This window comes from Symphalangus syndactylus, chromosome 3 (assembly GCF_028878055.3).
Source record: "Symphalangus syndactylus isolate Jambi chromosome 3, NHGRI_mSymSyn1-v2.1_pri, whole genome shotgun sequence".
Lineage (NCBI taxonomy): Eukaryota > Metazoa > Chordata > Mammalia > Primates > Hylobatidae > Symphalangus > Symphalangus syndactylus.
This window is the reverse complement of record NC_072425.2, coordinates 40,195,592-40,210,053: the sequence shown is the minus strand read 5'-3', so window position 1 is coordinate 40,210,053 and position 14,462 is coordinate 40,195,592. Positions and strand designations below refer to the sequence as shown.

The 14,462-nt window shown below is 37.2% G+C and overlaps 1 protein-coding gene across 3 annotated transcripts; it reads left to right on the top strand.

Moving 5' to 3' along the window:
• The first annotated feature begins 2,608 nt into the window (after window positions 1-2,608).
• Window positions 2,609-13,332, top strand: LOC129479079 (protein NipSnap homolog 3B). 3 transcript variants are annotated; one of them, XM_063636866.1, is made up of 7 exons: window positions 3,120-3,193; window positions 3,829-3,934; window positions 5,518-5,728; window positions 8,055-8,213; window positions 10,019-10,168; window positions 12,314-12,400; window positions 12,489-13,332. In XM_063636866.1, exons 2-7 carry the CDS (start codon window positions 3,842-3,844, stop codon window positions 12,563-12,565), a joined length of 777 nt encoding a protein of 258 aa, XP_063492936.1. In that variant the 5' UTR covers window positions 3,120-3,193; window positions 3,829-3,841; the 3' UTR covers window positions 12,566-13,332. The 3 variants fall into 3 exon arrangements, with proteins under 3 accessions (XP_055127604.1, XP_055127605.1, XP_063492936.1); XM_055271629.2 differs by lacking the exon at window positions 3,829-3,934 and having other exon boundaries at window positions 2,609-3,193; XM_055271630.2 differs by lacking the exons at window positions 3,829-3,934; window positions 10,019-10,168 and having other exon boundaries at window positions 3,019-3,193.
• The last annotated feature ends 1,130 nt before the right edge of the window (window positions 13,333-14,462 follow it).

Genomic DNA, 14,462 nt, shown 5'->3' with positions numbered 1-14,462 from the left:
ATGGATAGAATTCAGAGTCTGATAACTTGGATAGGTAAAAGTTCCATCTTTATTGGCACCAACTTCTAAGCATTTCCTTTGTTTGTGAAGGTAGGCAACAAACTATTATTAGCAGGACCTGCAACTTTTTAGTCCGTAAAAATCATAGATACTGTCAAATGCTATTTATAGTTGTTGCAAATACAGAAAATTTATTTTACCTTCATCACTACTTCAAAATTATGATACCTCTTACACCTACCATTAGATATTGTTATTTAATATCTTATAAAGAATAGGTCTATTTATTTATCAAGAATTTGCTTTTAGCAGTCTTAAGCAAAAAGAACAAAGCTAGAGGCATCACACTACCAGACTTCAAAATATACTACAAGCTATATTAGTAACAACATGGTACTGGGATAGAAACAGAAACAGACCAATGGAACAGAATATATAACCCAGAAATTAATCCATACATCTACAGCCAACTGGTTTTTGACAAAGGTGCCAAGAACATACACTGGGGAAAAGACAGTCTCTTCAATAAATAGTGCCAGGTAAACTGGATATCAACATGCAGAAGAGTGAAACCAGACCCCCACCTCTCACTCTATACAAAAATTCAGTTCTATGGGTCAAAGAGCTAAGTGTAAGACCTGAAACTATAAAAATACTAGAAGAAAATATAAGGGAAATGCTTCCGGACATTGGGAAAAAGTTTTATGAATAAGATTTCAAAAGCACAGACAAAAAAAGCAAAAATAGATTATGTCAAACTAAAAAGCTTCTGCACAGCAAATGAAACAATCAACAGAGTGAAAAAACAACCTATAGAATGGGAAAAAATAATTGCAAACTATTCATCTGACAGGGGTTCATATCCAGAATATACAAGGGACTCAAACATCTCACCAGCAATAACAACCAAACAAATCAATTTAAGAATGGGCAAATGATCTGAACAGACATTCCTCCAAAGGAGACATACAAACAGCTAACAAATATATGAAAAATGTTCAACATCACTCATCAGGGAAGTGAGGTATTATCTCACCCCAGTTAGGCTGGCTATTATCAAAAAGTCAAAAAACAAAGCTGATGAGGACGCAGAGAAAAGGAAAATCTTATACACTGTTGGGAATGTAAACTCTTAGAACTACTATGGAGAACACTATGGAGTTTCCTCAAGAAACTACAAATAATCCACTACTGAGCATTTATCCAAAGGAAAAGAAATCAGTATATCAAAAAGACATCTTCCCTCCCCCATGTTTATTGCAGCACTGTTCACAATAGCCAAGATACAGAATCAGCCTAGGTGTCAAGCAAGATGAATGGATAAAGAAAGTATGTTACATATACCCAATGGAATACTATTAAGCAGTAAAAAGGAATGAAATTCTGTCATTCACAGCAACATGGCTGGAACTGGTGGATATTACCTTAAGTGAAATATGCCAACAAAAGTTGCACACCACATATTCTCACTAATGTATAAGCTTTAAAAAAAGTTGATTTCAGAAATAAAAAGTAGAACAGAGGATTCTAGAGGATGGGAAAGATTAGGAGGAAGACAAGGATAGGAGAGATTTGTTAAAATTATAGCTAGATAGGAGGAATAAGTTCTAGTGCTCTATACCACTTTAGGATAACTATAGTTAATAATATATAGTTTCAAATTGCTAGGAGGATTTTGAATGTTCTCAACACAAATGATAAGTCCCCGGGGGAGTGGCTTCTGTGAGACATAAATCCTCATCTGCCACAGAAGGAAGTCAACACATACTCTCCATAACTGAAAATGCAAGAAATAGCAGAAAATGACTATTTTAAAATACAGGCCAAGCGCAGTAGCTCATGCCTGTAATCCCAGCACTTAGGGAGGCCGAGGAGAGAGGATCACCTGAGGTCGGGAGTTCGAGACCAGCCTGCCCAACATGGTGAAACGCCGTCTCTACTAAAAATAGAAAAATTAGCCAGGTGTGGTGGCATGCGCCTGTAATTCCAGCTACTCAGGAGGCTGAGGCAGGAGAATCTCTTGAACCCGGGAGGTGGAGGTTGCAGTGAGCCAAGATCACGCCACTGCACCCCAGCCTGAGCGACAGAGCAAGACTCTTGTCTCAAAAAAAAATAAAAAAAAAAACATACGGAAACAGGTATTAGAAGAATAGCTTAAAATGTTGAAGGTGGTTAGTCTGGGGGCCAGTACTCCGGGACTGGGAGGACTAGGCCAGAGGTCGGCTGTTTTGCTGTTAAGGCTTACAGAACGATCTAGTTTCAAACTATCTCTGTTTAACTTCGACTTTTTCCTATCAGGCTCGGTGCTGCTACTCCACTGAGCTCATGGAAAATTAAATCTTTATTAGGAGCCTTCCAAGATCACAGTGGGGTGGCAATGGGGACAGATAACACAATGCAGAAAAGCGAAGGCTCACTGGTCTACAAATACACGTCTATCACAACCTGTAAAAGTTAACCCTGTCCCAGCCTGGCCAATATGGTGAAACCCCGTCTCTACTAAAAAATACAAAAATTAGCCGGGCGTGGTGGCGGGCGCCTGTAGTCCCAGCTACTGCGGAGGCTGAGGCAGGCGAATGGCGTGAACCCGGGAGGCGGAGCTTGCAGTGAGCCGACATCGCGCCACTGCACTCCAGCCTGGGCGACAGAACGAGACTCCGTCTCAAAAAAACAAACAAACAAACAAGTTAACCCTGTCAACATCTCGACTTTAAATTCAAAGTATTGCACATGCACACGCTCAACAGCTCCCCTTCCTTCTCCAGGGGCAACACAAGCACAACCCCCGCACACTTACGAATCTACACAACTGCGCATTGGAGCGAATGAGGTCAGGGCCCAGAAAGGTGGGGCAGGAACGATCCCAGCCTTCAGCTAATTCTGTCACCTCTAACGTCTGGGGCAAGAACGTTTCAGGAAACCAAGGGGGACCGAGGCTCAGCGCCAAAGAGAAAGACGCCAAGCTGCAGGACCTGTCGCGCCTCCCGAGCCGGGGTGGAGCTGACCCCGCCGAGTCCCGCCCCTGCCTGCGTCAGCCAGTGGTCCAGGAGCCGCTTTTTTCCACTCGGGAAGCCTTCAAAGAAGTCTCACAAAGGACTCTGCTGGCTGCTTTTCTCAGTGCCGAATCCGCGCCATGCTGGTTCTCAGAAGCGGCCTGAGCAGGGCGCTTGCCTCACGGACGCTCGCGCCTCAGGTACTGGCCGCGGGGGCGCGCCCGAGCCCTGGCCGGAGGGGAGGGGAGGGGCGGGAGGTGTTTCTGGAGCGTGCGAGCCACGCTCAGGCGCTCCCAGACCTGGGGCCCCGCGCCGCCGCCGAAGTTCTAACGCGATCTCTGGAGCCGTCTGGAGCGCGAGGAGGAGGCTACAGGCCGTGGTCGTCTCGCCGGCAGTCGCTGTCAGAGGGGTTTTCTAACTGGATGCCAGTGTTTTTGTGATTTTTGTTTTTGTTTTTGAGACGGAGTCTCGCTCTGTCGCCCAGGCTGGAGTGCAGTAGCGCGATCTCGGCTCACTGCAACCTCCGCCTCCCAGGTTCAAGCGATTCTCCTGCCTCAGCCTCCGGAGTAGCTGGAATTACAGGCGCCCGCCACCACGCCCGGCTAATTTTTTTGTGTTTACTACTTAGTAGAGTTGGGGTGTCACCATGTTGGCCAGGCTGGTCTCGAACTGCTGATCTCAGGTGATCTGCCCCCCTCGGCCTCCCAAAGTGCTGGGATTACAGGCGTGAGCCACAGCGCCCAGCCTAAAACCCCCACAGGAAACCCTTTCACATCCTACACCCATCTCCTGCTTTAACAAAGTTTATCATTAGACATTCTTTACGACTCTGCAGTAATTCAGATAAGATGTTCCTGAAAGACCGCTTGCCCAGTAACAGCCCCTGTACCACTGAACTGACAACTCTGTCTTTGAGTCTCTGGAACCAATCAACTCTCTTTGTAAGCAGCCTATGTGAATCTGTCCCTTTTTGCTGATGAAAGCTTCCCTTTACCTTTCCCTGATTGGATGCGTTGATGGCTTTCTATCCCATACATTTGTATCTATAATCCTCATTTCTCATTCCCAAGTAAACACAACATGTTTGTAGATAATTTTTTTTCTAATGTCTTTTTTTAGGATAACGTCTCCAGATACAAATCTCCGAAAACCAACTTTAAAAGCAGTTATTACAAATACCTCATTGGCCCATTTTCTGAGATAATAATATTTTTAAACTGTAGATACTAAGCAGTTTTTTTATTTTCAGAATTTGATTAAATTGACCCAAAAAGAATGGCCATCAAAAGAAAGGATAGTTGCAGTTATTTTTTGGTGTGAAGAAGGGTTTTCCAAGGAAACTAAGACACTTGGGCGTAAGGGCATAACTCATGCTGGAGATGAATGAACTCAAGATAGACAATTATAATTAAGACGTTATGCACACAAACTACATAGACATTTGTATGTTGTAACCAAAAATATGTCAGTGAAAGATGCCTACTGAAACTGTTGCGATAGATTATTCTGGGTAGTGAGCCTCAGGAAGTTGTCACATGCTAACCATGCCTAAATAAACGGATTTGTAAACTAGAATGCCACGGGAGTGGTCTGTGTATTCACGTGTGTTTACATAAATATTTGCATGTACATACAGACAGACAGACTGGATAATTTCTGACAGGGCATTTGCTACTGAACATTATGCTCACTCAGGCTCAGAAGGCCAGATTAGGACAGAAAATTTACCTATTGGGCGTATGACTATTACAAAGAGTGGTTCTTAAAGGATAGTTCCATAAACTTGGTATAATTGAGTGCACTAAATGTACATACTTCTTGATATTGCATCTGTAATTAGAAACAATGATGCAGACAATTCTGATTTGTTGAGTTTTTTTCCTTTTCAGCCTTTATGCAGTATACACCCATAGTACAATGCAATTCGATAAGTTATAGCTTCCTTTTATATTAGTTACATTCCAGTCCTCTTTTTGACCAGTAGTCTTCATCAGTGGATTCAGGAAATACTTTGACCTGAATAGCCCTTCCTGTTTTTTTAGGAACCTTTTAAAAACAAGAGTTTTTTTTGTTAGTAAACATATTTTTGGGCCTGCCAAAAGGCATGTGTACTTAATAAATTTTTTTCAGTGTGTGGGACTAATACATATGGTATTGAGTAAGATGGAATATTGGCTAAACAGGGGAAAACCCTTTGTAAATTAAAGAGACTAAGTCTTAAATGTAGTTCTTGGGTAAAGGAGTATCATTATGATCCCACAGCCTTCTTATGAGCAAATTCTCGTGAAAAAATGGCTAGAGGTAGACCCCTGCTGGGAAACAGTCGCTATATATTCATCAGAATTAAGAGTAGTTATCTTTATTGACATCTCTATGTAAACAAGTGTATATGGAGAATTGACAACAAAAGTAAACAATGGATAATGAGTCTATGTGTGTTCCTTGTACCAGACTCAGATTTGGTTGTAACCAAATCTGTAATTGTACCTTCCCAAGATATTTACATTTGTCTTACCTCCTTCAGGTGTGCTCATCTTTTGCTACGGGTCCTAGACAATACGATGGAACGCTCTATGAATTTCGTACTTATTACCTTAAACCTTCACATATGAATGCGTTCATGGAAAATCTTAAGAAAAACATTCGTCTTCGGACAACTTACTCTGAATTGGTTGGATTTTGGAGTGTGGAATTTGGAGGCACAATGAATAAAGTGTTTCATATTTGGAAGTATGGTAAAGAGTCATCCAGTTTTAGTATTCAGTATAGATTTTCATTGTGTTAAATGTAACATAACACTTAGTTCGTGGATCTATATTACTATAGATACATACAGGTTAAGTAAGACTTTTTAAAAGCAATAGCAAAAAAAATAAATTTAGCAGATCTTCTTCCCAGTGGTACACCTCTAACCACCACTTGCTTGAACTCTTATGTTATCATAAATGAGAAAACATGGAGTCTCATATATCAAACCATAAAATTGAGAACTAGACTTTAATCCTCAGAAAAATGTTAGAATCATTTGCTATAAAGATAGTTCGTGAAAAATTTAAAGCAGTAATTGTAAATGTTCAAGTGGGTTAAGATCACAGTTGGGCCTGCCAAAAGACGTATATTTAATAAAAATGTTGTAAATGTGTAACTAATGTATATGGTATTGACGAAGATGGAATACTGGCTAAATAAGGGAGAATGCTTTGTAAATTTATGAGACTCCTAATTGCAGTTCTTGGGTAAAGGAGTATCATTAGGATAAGAGATTTTTTTTTCTTATTATTATTACAGCTAGGGCTGGATATCAGCATTTTTGCAGAAATAATTCACCCATTTGGGAGCTTTATAAAAATGGAGGTTTTTAAAGGATGATAGTTAACTTTTAAACCTCACCCAACTCTGAGATTTAATAATTCTGTTATGTTTAAAGACGACTTCTTTTTTCATTTCTGTACCCCAGAGTTTCAAGGAATTCACTTTCATACTACCCTAGGGAGGTAAGGAAAAGGAATGGGAGACAGTTCTTCCCATACTGAAGCTGACCTACCCCTGGTTTAGTAGAGGAAGGAGAACAAGTAACAAGAATCTCCAGAATGTTTGTTACTCCCATGTCTGTTCTTAACAGTCCACATCAGGACTTGAGGATACCTAAAGAACTTTTAATAATTTCATTTACTGTTTAGTGATCAGTGTCCAAAGTTAATAGTCATAAAGTAATTTAATATGAAAAGTGTTCATTCTATGCTTGATATAATTCTTTAGTTTTTCCCTGTTATAATAAAACAGACCCTGTTAAAACATCATTTATGCTTTAGATAAACCACAAGTTGAAACATGTCCCATTGAAAAAACTGCCAATAAAGTGTTTATAATTCATTTATATACTTTAGATAAACAACATATATAATCCACTTATGTGCGTTAGGTGAGCCACAAGTTTAATCATGTCCCATTAAACTGCTCATGAAGTCTTTGTAATTCACTTGTAAGATAGGTGTTATTCCTTATCCTCAGCATAAATCATATAATTCACTTACTATTAGTCTTAGGAGGCCCTAAAAGTAAATATACTATATTTGTCCCTCTGTATTTGCAGGAGGTTGCAGGAGGTTGGTACCAGGACCCCCTGTAGATACCAGATTCAGCTCAGGTCCGTTTTATGAAACAGCATAGTGTTTCCATCAAACCCACACACATCCTTCCATATACTTTAAAGGATCTCTAGATTACTTTTAATCCCTAATACAATATAGATACTATGTAAATTGTTGTTATACTATATTATTTCACTTGTTTTTTTTTAAATATTTTTAATCTGCAGTTGGTTGAATCCACAGATGCAGAACCTGTGGAGAGGGAGGGCTGACTATACTAGGCCCATATCTTGGTAAATGTATACACCTGTTTGGGTAACTTAGAAAGAAGAGAAATCAGTTGTAGAGAAAAAGAATTACTGACAAGAAATAAAAGAATCAGCACTATTTCATTGGGAGCTGTTGTTCAACAAAGAGGCTTAAAAAGTGCATCTTAATTTCATTTATGTTAAATTTGATTCAACGTGTACCTTGACCTAATCACCCACCACCAAGGAAAAATAGTATTTCTCTATAAATCAAATGCTTCCATTAATAAGAATCGTTAACATATACTGAGTACTAAGGTGCCAAACACCATTCTAAGCTCTTTTCATATACTAATTCGTTTAATCCTCACAACAACCCTGGAGGTAGGTGTTATACTATTTTCTTCACTTCACAGAATAAGAAACTGAGGTACAGAAAGATTGAATAACGAACCTAATTCACACAACTTCCTAAGAAAGTCTTAGAGCCTATAAAGTCCATTCTATGTCAATTAAGTTAGTTTTTTACATTTCAACTCCCCTTTTAGACCATGAGTAACTTGAGAGCAGTTGTCACATATATTTATGTTGGCATCTCCAGCGACATAATAACATGGGGTTCCCATATGGCCTTGCACATTTGCTGAACTGAGTAAAATTCAAGTAAAAATATGGGCGATTTTAAATCAAAAAACATTTTCTTAATTATTTTCCTCCCATAGATAATTTTGCTCATCGAGCTGAAGTCCGGAAAGCCTTAGCCAACTGTAAGGAATGGCAAGAACAAACTATCATTCCAAATTTGGCTCACATTGATAAACAAGAGACGGAAATTACTTACCTGATACCATGGTCCAAATTAGAAAAGCCTCCAAAAGAAGGTGAGTTCTTCTCTCTTAGACTATGAGTTTTAATGAGTAAAATACTAAAGACCTAAAGCTATAAAGAGTAAAGTTCTATAGGAAAAAAATGTATAATTCTTTGTTTTATATAATAATATATGATGAGTCTGGAGATAAAAATGAATTAGAGACTGGGCGCGGTGGCTCACGCCCATAATCTTAGCACTTTGGGAGGCCGAGGCGGGCGAATCACTTGAGATCAAGAATTCAAGATCCGCTGGTCAACGTAGTGAAGCCCCATCTCTACCAAAAATACAAAAATTAGCTGGGTGTGGTGGTGCATGCCTGTAGTCCCAGCTGCTCGGGAGGCTGAGGCAGGAGAATGGCGTGAACTCAGAAGGCGGAGCTTGCAGTGAGCCGAGATCTCGCCACTGCACTCCAGCCTGGGTGACAGAGCGAGACTCCGTCTCAAAAAAAAAAAAAAAAAAGAGAGTTCTAGAGTTCTTTGCTTATCCTTAAAACATTGAGCTTATCCTTAAACATTGCTTATCCTTAAAACAAAAAAATTAAGTATTTTTCCATATTGAAATCTAACAAAAGTTGACATGGTCAGTACAGGTGAAAAAGTGGGGCTTGGGAGCTAGGAAAACAGGTGTAGGTAGATGAGTCGTAGTTTATGAAATTTTGTCACAGTTTTAAAATGTATAAACTTCTAAATATAAAAGTATTTTTTCCACAAAGTCAGCTAATCTTAAATCATTAAGTATATCTTTGCTTGTAAACTGACTGTTTTGGGGGAATGAATTACACTGTTAAGCTACATTATTGTAGTTTAACTTTTGTGTCTTCCTCTTTCTTGTTTCTCAGTTTGAAAAGATTTGTCTTCTTCCTGATTTCACTTCTTGCTCACTAAAGGAAATAATTACTTCAATCTAATTTTAAACAGAGGTCATATTCGAAAAGCATAAACTAATTTAAATTTCATTTTATGTCTCCCATAAACTCAACTCTGTATTTTATTTTAGATTATAAGAGATTTGAAAAGTCTTGTTTGGATTCTAATGTACTTAAAACTCCCCTTAGCTTTCAGCACTAAGTAAAACAGTTGGCTTCTCAGTGTCAAGTCTTATTAATAGTTCCCTTCCTCTATGTCGTTCATAATTCTTTAGTAACTTTGTATTTCTTTCCTTTTTCTTGTCCAATCTACCTTGTACTCTAGTTTCTTTCTCTCCACCCATCTTATACTTCTGGCCAGAAGGTAGAATGGTTTTTAAGCATTTACCTGGATATTTAGGAAGAATGAAACCACCTCCTTGAGGGTTTTCTTTTTCTCCTTAAAGGCTCAGACATCACTTCGGGTCAACTAGAAATAGAATCCTATAGGGGAAAATTATACAAAGGAAAAAGTTATTTCCTCTCAAAATTGAAAAGGAGAAGGAAATGTAGGATATCAGAAAGTACTTCTGTTATTCATTTCTTTTTTAAAAAGTGTAGCCAGGCAGCTTGAAAATTCTGCTTCATTATACATTCTCAGTATCTGGTTTTTTGACAAATTTTATAGATTAAAAATATTTCAGAGTGTAGTTTATATATAGCTTCCAGTCCTTTTTCTTTATTTTCTTTATGATTAATTTTAACAACTGACCCTTAAACATGGACAAAGACTTTCTAAACATAAAAGCCAAGAAAAATAATGCAGAGAATCAATAAATATGACTGCATATGTATATATACATGGATTATCCTCTAAATTCATTGGTTAGCCTTCTAATGAAATCAAGAAAACCTGGTTAGAAATTGTTTGAATGTCTTCTGTGAAATAATTATTTTTCTCCCTATTCTAGGAGTCTATGAACTAGCTGTTTTTCAGATGAAACCTGGTGGGCCAGCTCTGTGGGGTGATGCATTTGAAAGAGCAATTAATGCACATATCAATTTAGGCTACACAAAAGTAGTTGGTGTTTTCCACACAGAATATGGAGAACTCAACAGAGGTACAGTTGTCCATTTGTTCTATGAAGTTGCCATGTTTATTAGATCAGTTCTTCTCTCTTTTTCATTTTGGTACCTGTTTAATTTTTATCTCCAAATTTTTAGAGTTTGTTGCTTATAGGATTGAAGAAACCTGTAAGCATCTTATTTTACATCTTATTTTTTTAGAATGTTAATACTTTATGGAGCCTTTTTCAAATGCTGAACTGCTGTTTTTTTTTTTTTTAACTTTTATTTTAGGTTCACAGGGTACATGTGAAGGTTTGTTACCTAGGTAAACCCATGTCATGGGGGTTTGTTGTACAGATTATTTAATCACTCAGGTATTAAGCCCAGTACCCAATTGTTATCTTTTCTAATCCTCTCCCTCCTCCCATCTTCCATTCTCAAGTAGACCACAGGGTCTGTTGTTTCCTTCTTTGTGTTCATAAATTCTCATCATTTAGCTCACATTTATAAGTGAGAACATGTGGTATCTGGTTTTCTTTTCCTCTGTTGGTTTGCTGAGGATAATAGCCTCTAGCTACATCCATGTTCCCACAAAAGATATAATCTGGTTCTTTTTTATGGCTGCATGGTATTCCATGGTGTGTCTGTACCACATTTTCTTTATCCAGTCTGTTGTTGATGGGCATATAGGTTTTCATGAAAAGATTCCAAGTCTTTGCTATTGTGAATAGTGCTGCAGTGAACATTCACGTGCACATGTCCTTACGGTAGAATGATTTATATTTCTCTGGGTATATATCCAGTAATGGGATTGTTGGGTCGAATGGCAGTTCTGCTTTTAGCTCTTTGAGGAATCACCATACTGCTTTCCACAATGGCTGAACTAATTTACACTCCCACCAACAGGGTATAAGTGTTCCCTTTTTTTCACAACCTCACCAGCATCTGTTATTTTTTGACTTTTTAGTAACAGCCATTCTGACTGGTGTGAGATGGTATCTAATTGTGGTTTATATTTGCATTTCTCTAATGATCAGTGATATTGAGCATTTTTTCATAAGTTTGTTGGCCTTATGTATGTCTTCTTTAGAAAAGTGACTATTCATGCCCTTTACCTACTTTTTAATGGGATTCTTTGTTTTTCTCTTATAAACTTGTTTAAGTCCCTTATAGAGGCTGGATATTAGGCCTTTGTCAGATGCGTAGTTTGCAAAAATTTTCTCCCATTCTGTAGGCTGTCTGTTTACTCTGTTGATACTTTTTTTTTTTTTTTGCTGTGCAGAAGCTCTTAAGTGTAATTAGATACCATTTGTCAATTTTTGTTTTTGTCATGATTGTTTTTGGTGTCCTTGTCATTCAAAATTAATATCATTGACATAGAAAATTCTCACATTGTTGCAACATTTTAAAAAATCTGTTACTAAGTATAATATACAGTAAGACCCGGCCGGGTGCGGCGGCTCACGCTTGTAATCCCAGCACTTTGGGAGGCCGAGGCGGGCGGATCACGAGGTCAGGAGATCGAGACCACGGCAAAACCCCGTCTCTACTAAAAATACAAAAAATTAGGTGGGCGTGGTGGCGGGCGCCTGTAGTCCCAGCTACTCCGAGAAGCTGAGGAAGGAGAATGGCGTGAGCTCGGGAGGCGGAGCTTGCAGTGAGCCGAGATCGCGCCACTGCACTCCAGCCTGGGTGACAGAGCGAGACTCCGTCTCAAAAAAAAAATATATATATATATATATATATACAGTAAGACCCTAATTTGGTTTACTCATTTTTTTTAAAAGGAAACACACCATATGCTGATAAAAGTTTATCTAGGCAGTTAAGATTATACTAATTTTTTTTTCTTTGTATCACCTAAATTTTCTACAGTAAACAATTTTTTATAATCTGCTTTTTTAAAAAAAGAAAACATAGTAGGAAGTCATTAAACTCGGGTCTAGTCTTAATTGTGCCTTGCATTCTCTCTTCAGCCTTGTTTCCAGTTTATCTCCCAAATTTATAAATTTATAAATTTATCTCCCTTATAAATTTATCTCCCAAATTTCTGATCCCTCTGAAATCTTATCACTAACATATTTAGTTTTACCTTTTGATTTTGATTTAAAGAATAAGACAACAGTTCTGATTCACTTTTTCTATATTTCTTGCTATTGCCATATATTTCAGAAGCTATTTGTGGTTTATTTCTGCAGTTCATGTTCTTTGGTGGAATGAGAGTGCAGATAGTCGTGCAGCTGGGAGGCATAAGTCCCATGAGGATCCCAGAGTTGTGGCAGCTGGTAAGCTGTTTGACTAGGCATGAATTATTTTTAGAACAAATGTGATTCAACCAATAACTGTATGCCTTCTTATGAAATGTTTTTCCAGTTCGGGAAAGTGTCAACTACCTAGAATCTCAGCAGAATATGCTTCTGATTCCTGCATCATTTTCACCATTGAAATAGTTTTCTACTGAAATACAAAACATTTCATTAACTGCTCTAAGATATGTCTGCTAATGGTGCTTAAATTCTCCCAAGAGGTTCTTGCTTTTATTTGAAGGAGGTGGTAAGTTAATTAGTTAATTTGCTATGCTTCTTGCATTTTTGAAAGTTACATCTTCTCCACTGCTTTAAGAAATAGTTCAGTTCACTTTCACCTTGGCATTTCAGTATCTGTTACACATTAGAAGTAGTTGTCACTATTTCATCATCTTGGTTTTTCATTTGTTTTAGAATACCTCTTCTGTATTTTGATAACTCATTGCTTTATAGCATTTTCTTTTACTCAAATAAGGATTTTACATTTCCTTGCCTGACAGTATTTTTGAATTATTTATATAAAATAGCTATCTTTTCATCATGTCTGTATTTCCTAAGATTTAAAAAAAAAATTGCTTAGTAAAGGTTATTTTGTGATATAAAATGGGATTTATAAAAATATTAGATTGTTTATTTCTTTACTGTGAAAAAGTACAATGTCATCTGTATTAATTATTGCTTTTACATTGATTATTAGTCATTCTAACTTGGAAAATAATGCAATTGGGTCACAGTGTTAAAAATCTAGAAAAGACTTGTTGGTTTATATGCTGAAATTGTTCATTTATAATTAATTTTACTAATTTCTACTTAGTTTGGATCACTAACAGAGATCTTGGGACATTTATTTGTTTTAAAGAAATATTTATGGTTATGGAAATGCTTGCCCTAATAAAAATCCTGCATATTCATTGTTTTTTTAAATTCACATTTTATACTTATATGATCTCTAAAGCTCTTACTATGTTGCTATAAGACACTAATATAGTGATAATTTACCAACTTTATTGAAAATGTTGTTACATCAATGAAATAGCATGCTGGGAACCTGAGAAGGAAGGTTTCTTTAGTACTGCCACAGATGTCCTGGAGTTTTCCTTGAAACATCTTTTATTTCCATTTTACTTGATGCCTCTACCTACTAAAACTAGATTTGGTACTCCCGATAGTGTATATTTACAGCTATATTATATTTACATTTTTACAGACTATCTTCTGATAATCTGTATTTACAGCTATATTATTTTATATTTTTAAAATCTTATAGCTATAAAATAGTAAATTGTGAATTAGCTGTCCAAGTGAAATTTGGAAAACAAACTATACAGTTTCCTCTCATTTATCAGGCTCTAAGCGATCTGCAGTTTATCTGGGCTATTATGCAATGTGAGATATTATTTATGAGAGGCAGGCAGTGGCAGCTTAAACAGACATGCCTCCTCAGCATTCTTTTCCATGCAGAGTTCAAAGAGGCCTAAGACATCTCACATTTATGTGAAATAGTTGAGGCACAAGTATGTGGTTAACTACACATAAATTACCAATAAAATTAAAAGTTAACTAAAATACTACAGAAGACATTTAATATTTTGCTTCAGAATGTTATAGTACCTTAGGGTTATGAACATCAATTACCTTTGATCCATACTATATTTAAAGGGAAGGGGAAGCTGACATTTTTATCTTTTTTAATGGATATACTGTAAGTTATCTTAAAGGCTTCCCTGGTTTAAGCAAAAATAGAATTACATGGTTTAAATCATATATCTTATTCTTCATACTTAGCTCCAAGTAGATTATGACTTTTTCTAAAACCTAACATGACAGAGATTTGCCTTCCAGGGGGTCTAATTTGAAGAGGAAAGTAATTTACATGTATAGGTTTATATAATAGCATTATATTTTTCTCTATTTTATTCATTCTTTCATTCTCTTCGATGACTCCCAGCACCTGCTCGTCTATCTTCATTCTTAGCCAATGACCTTTCCTTTTACTTCACAGAGAAAATAACAATCAGAAGAGTCTTCATAAGTTCCCACC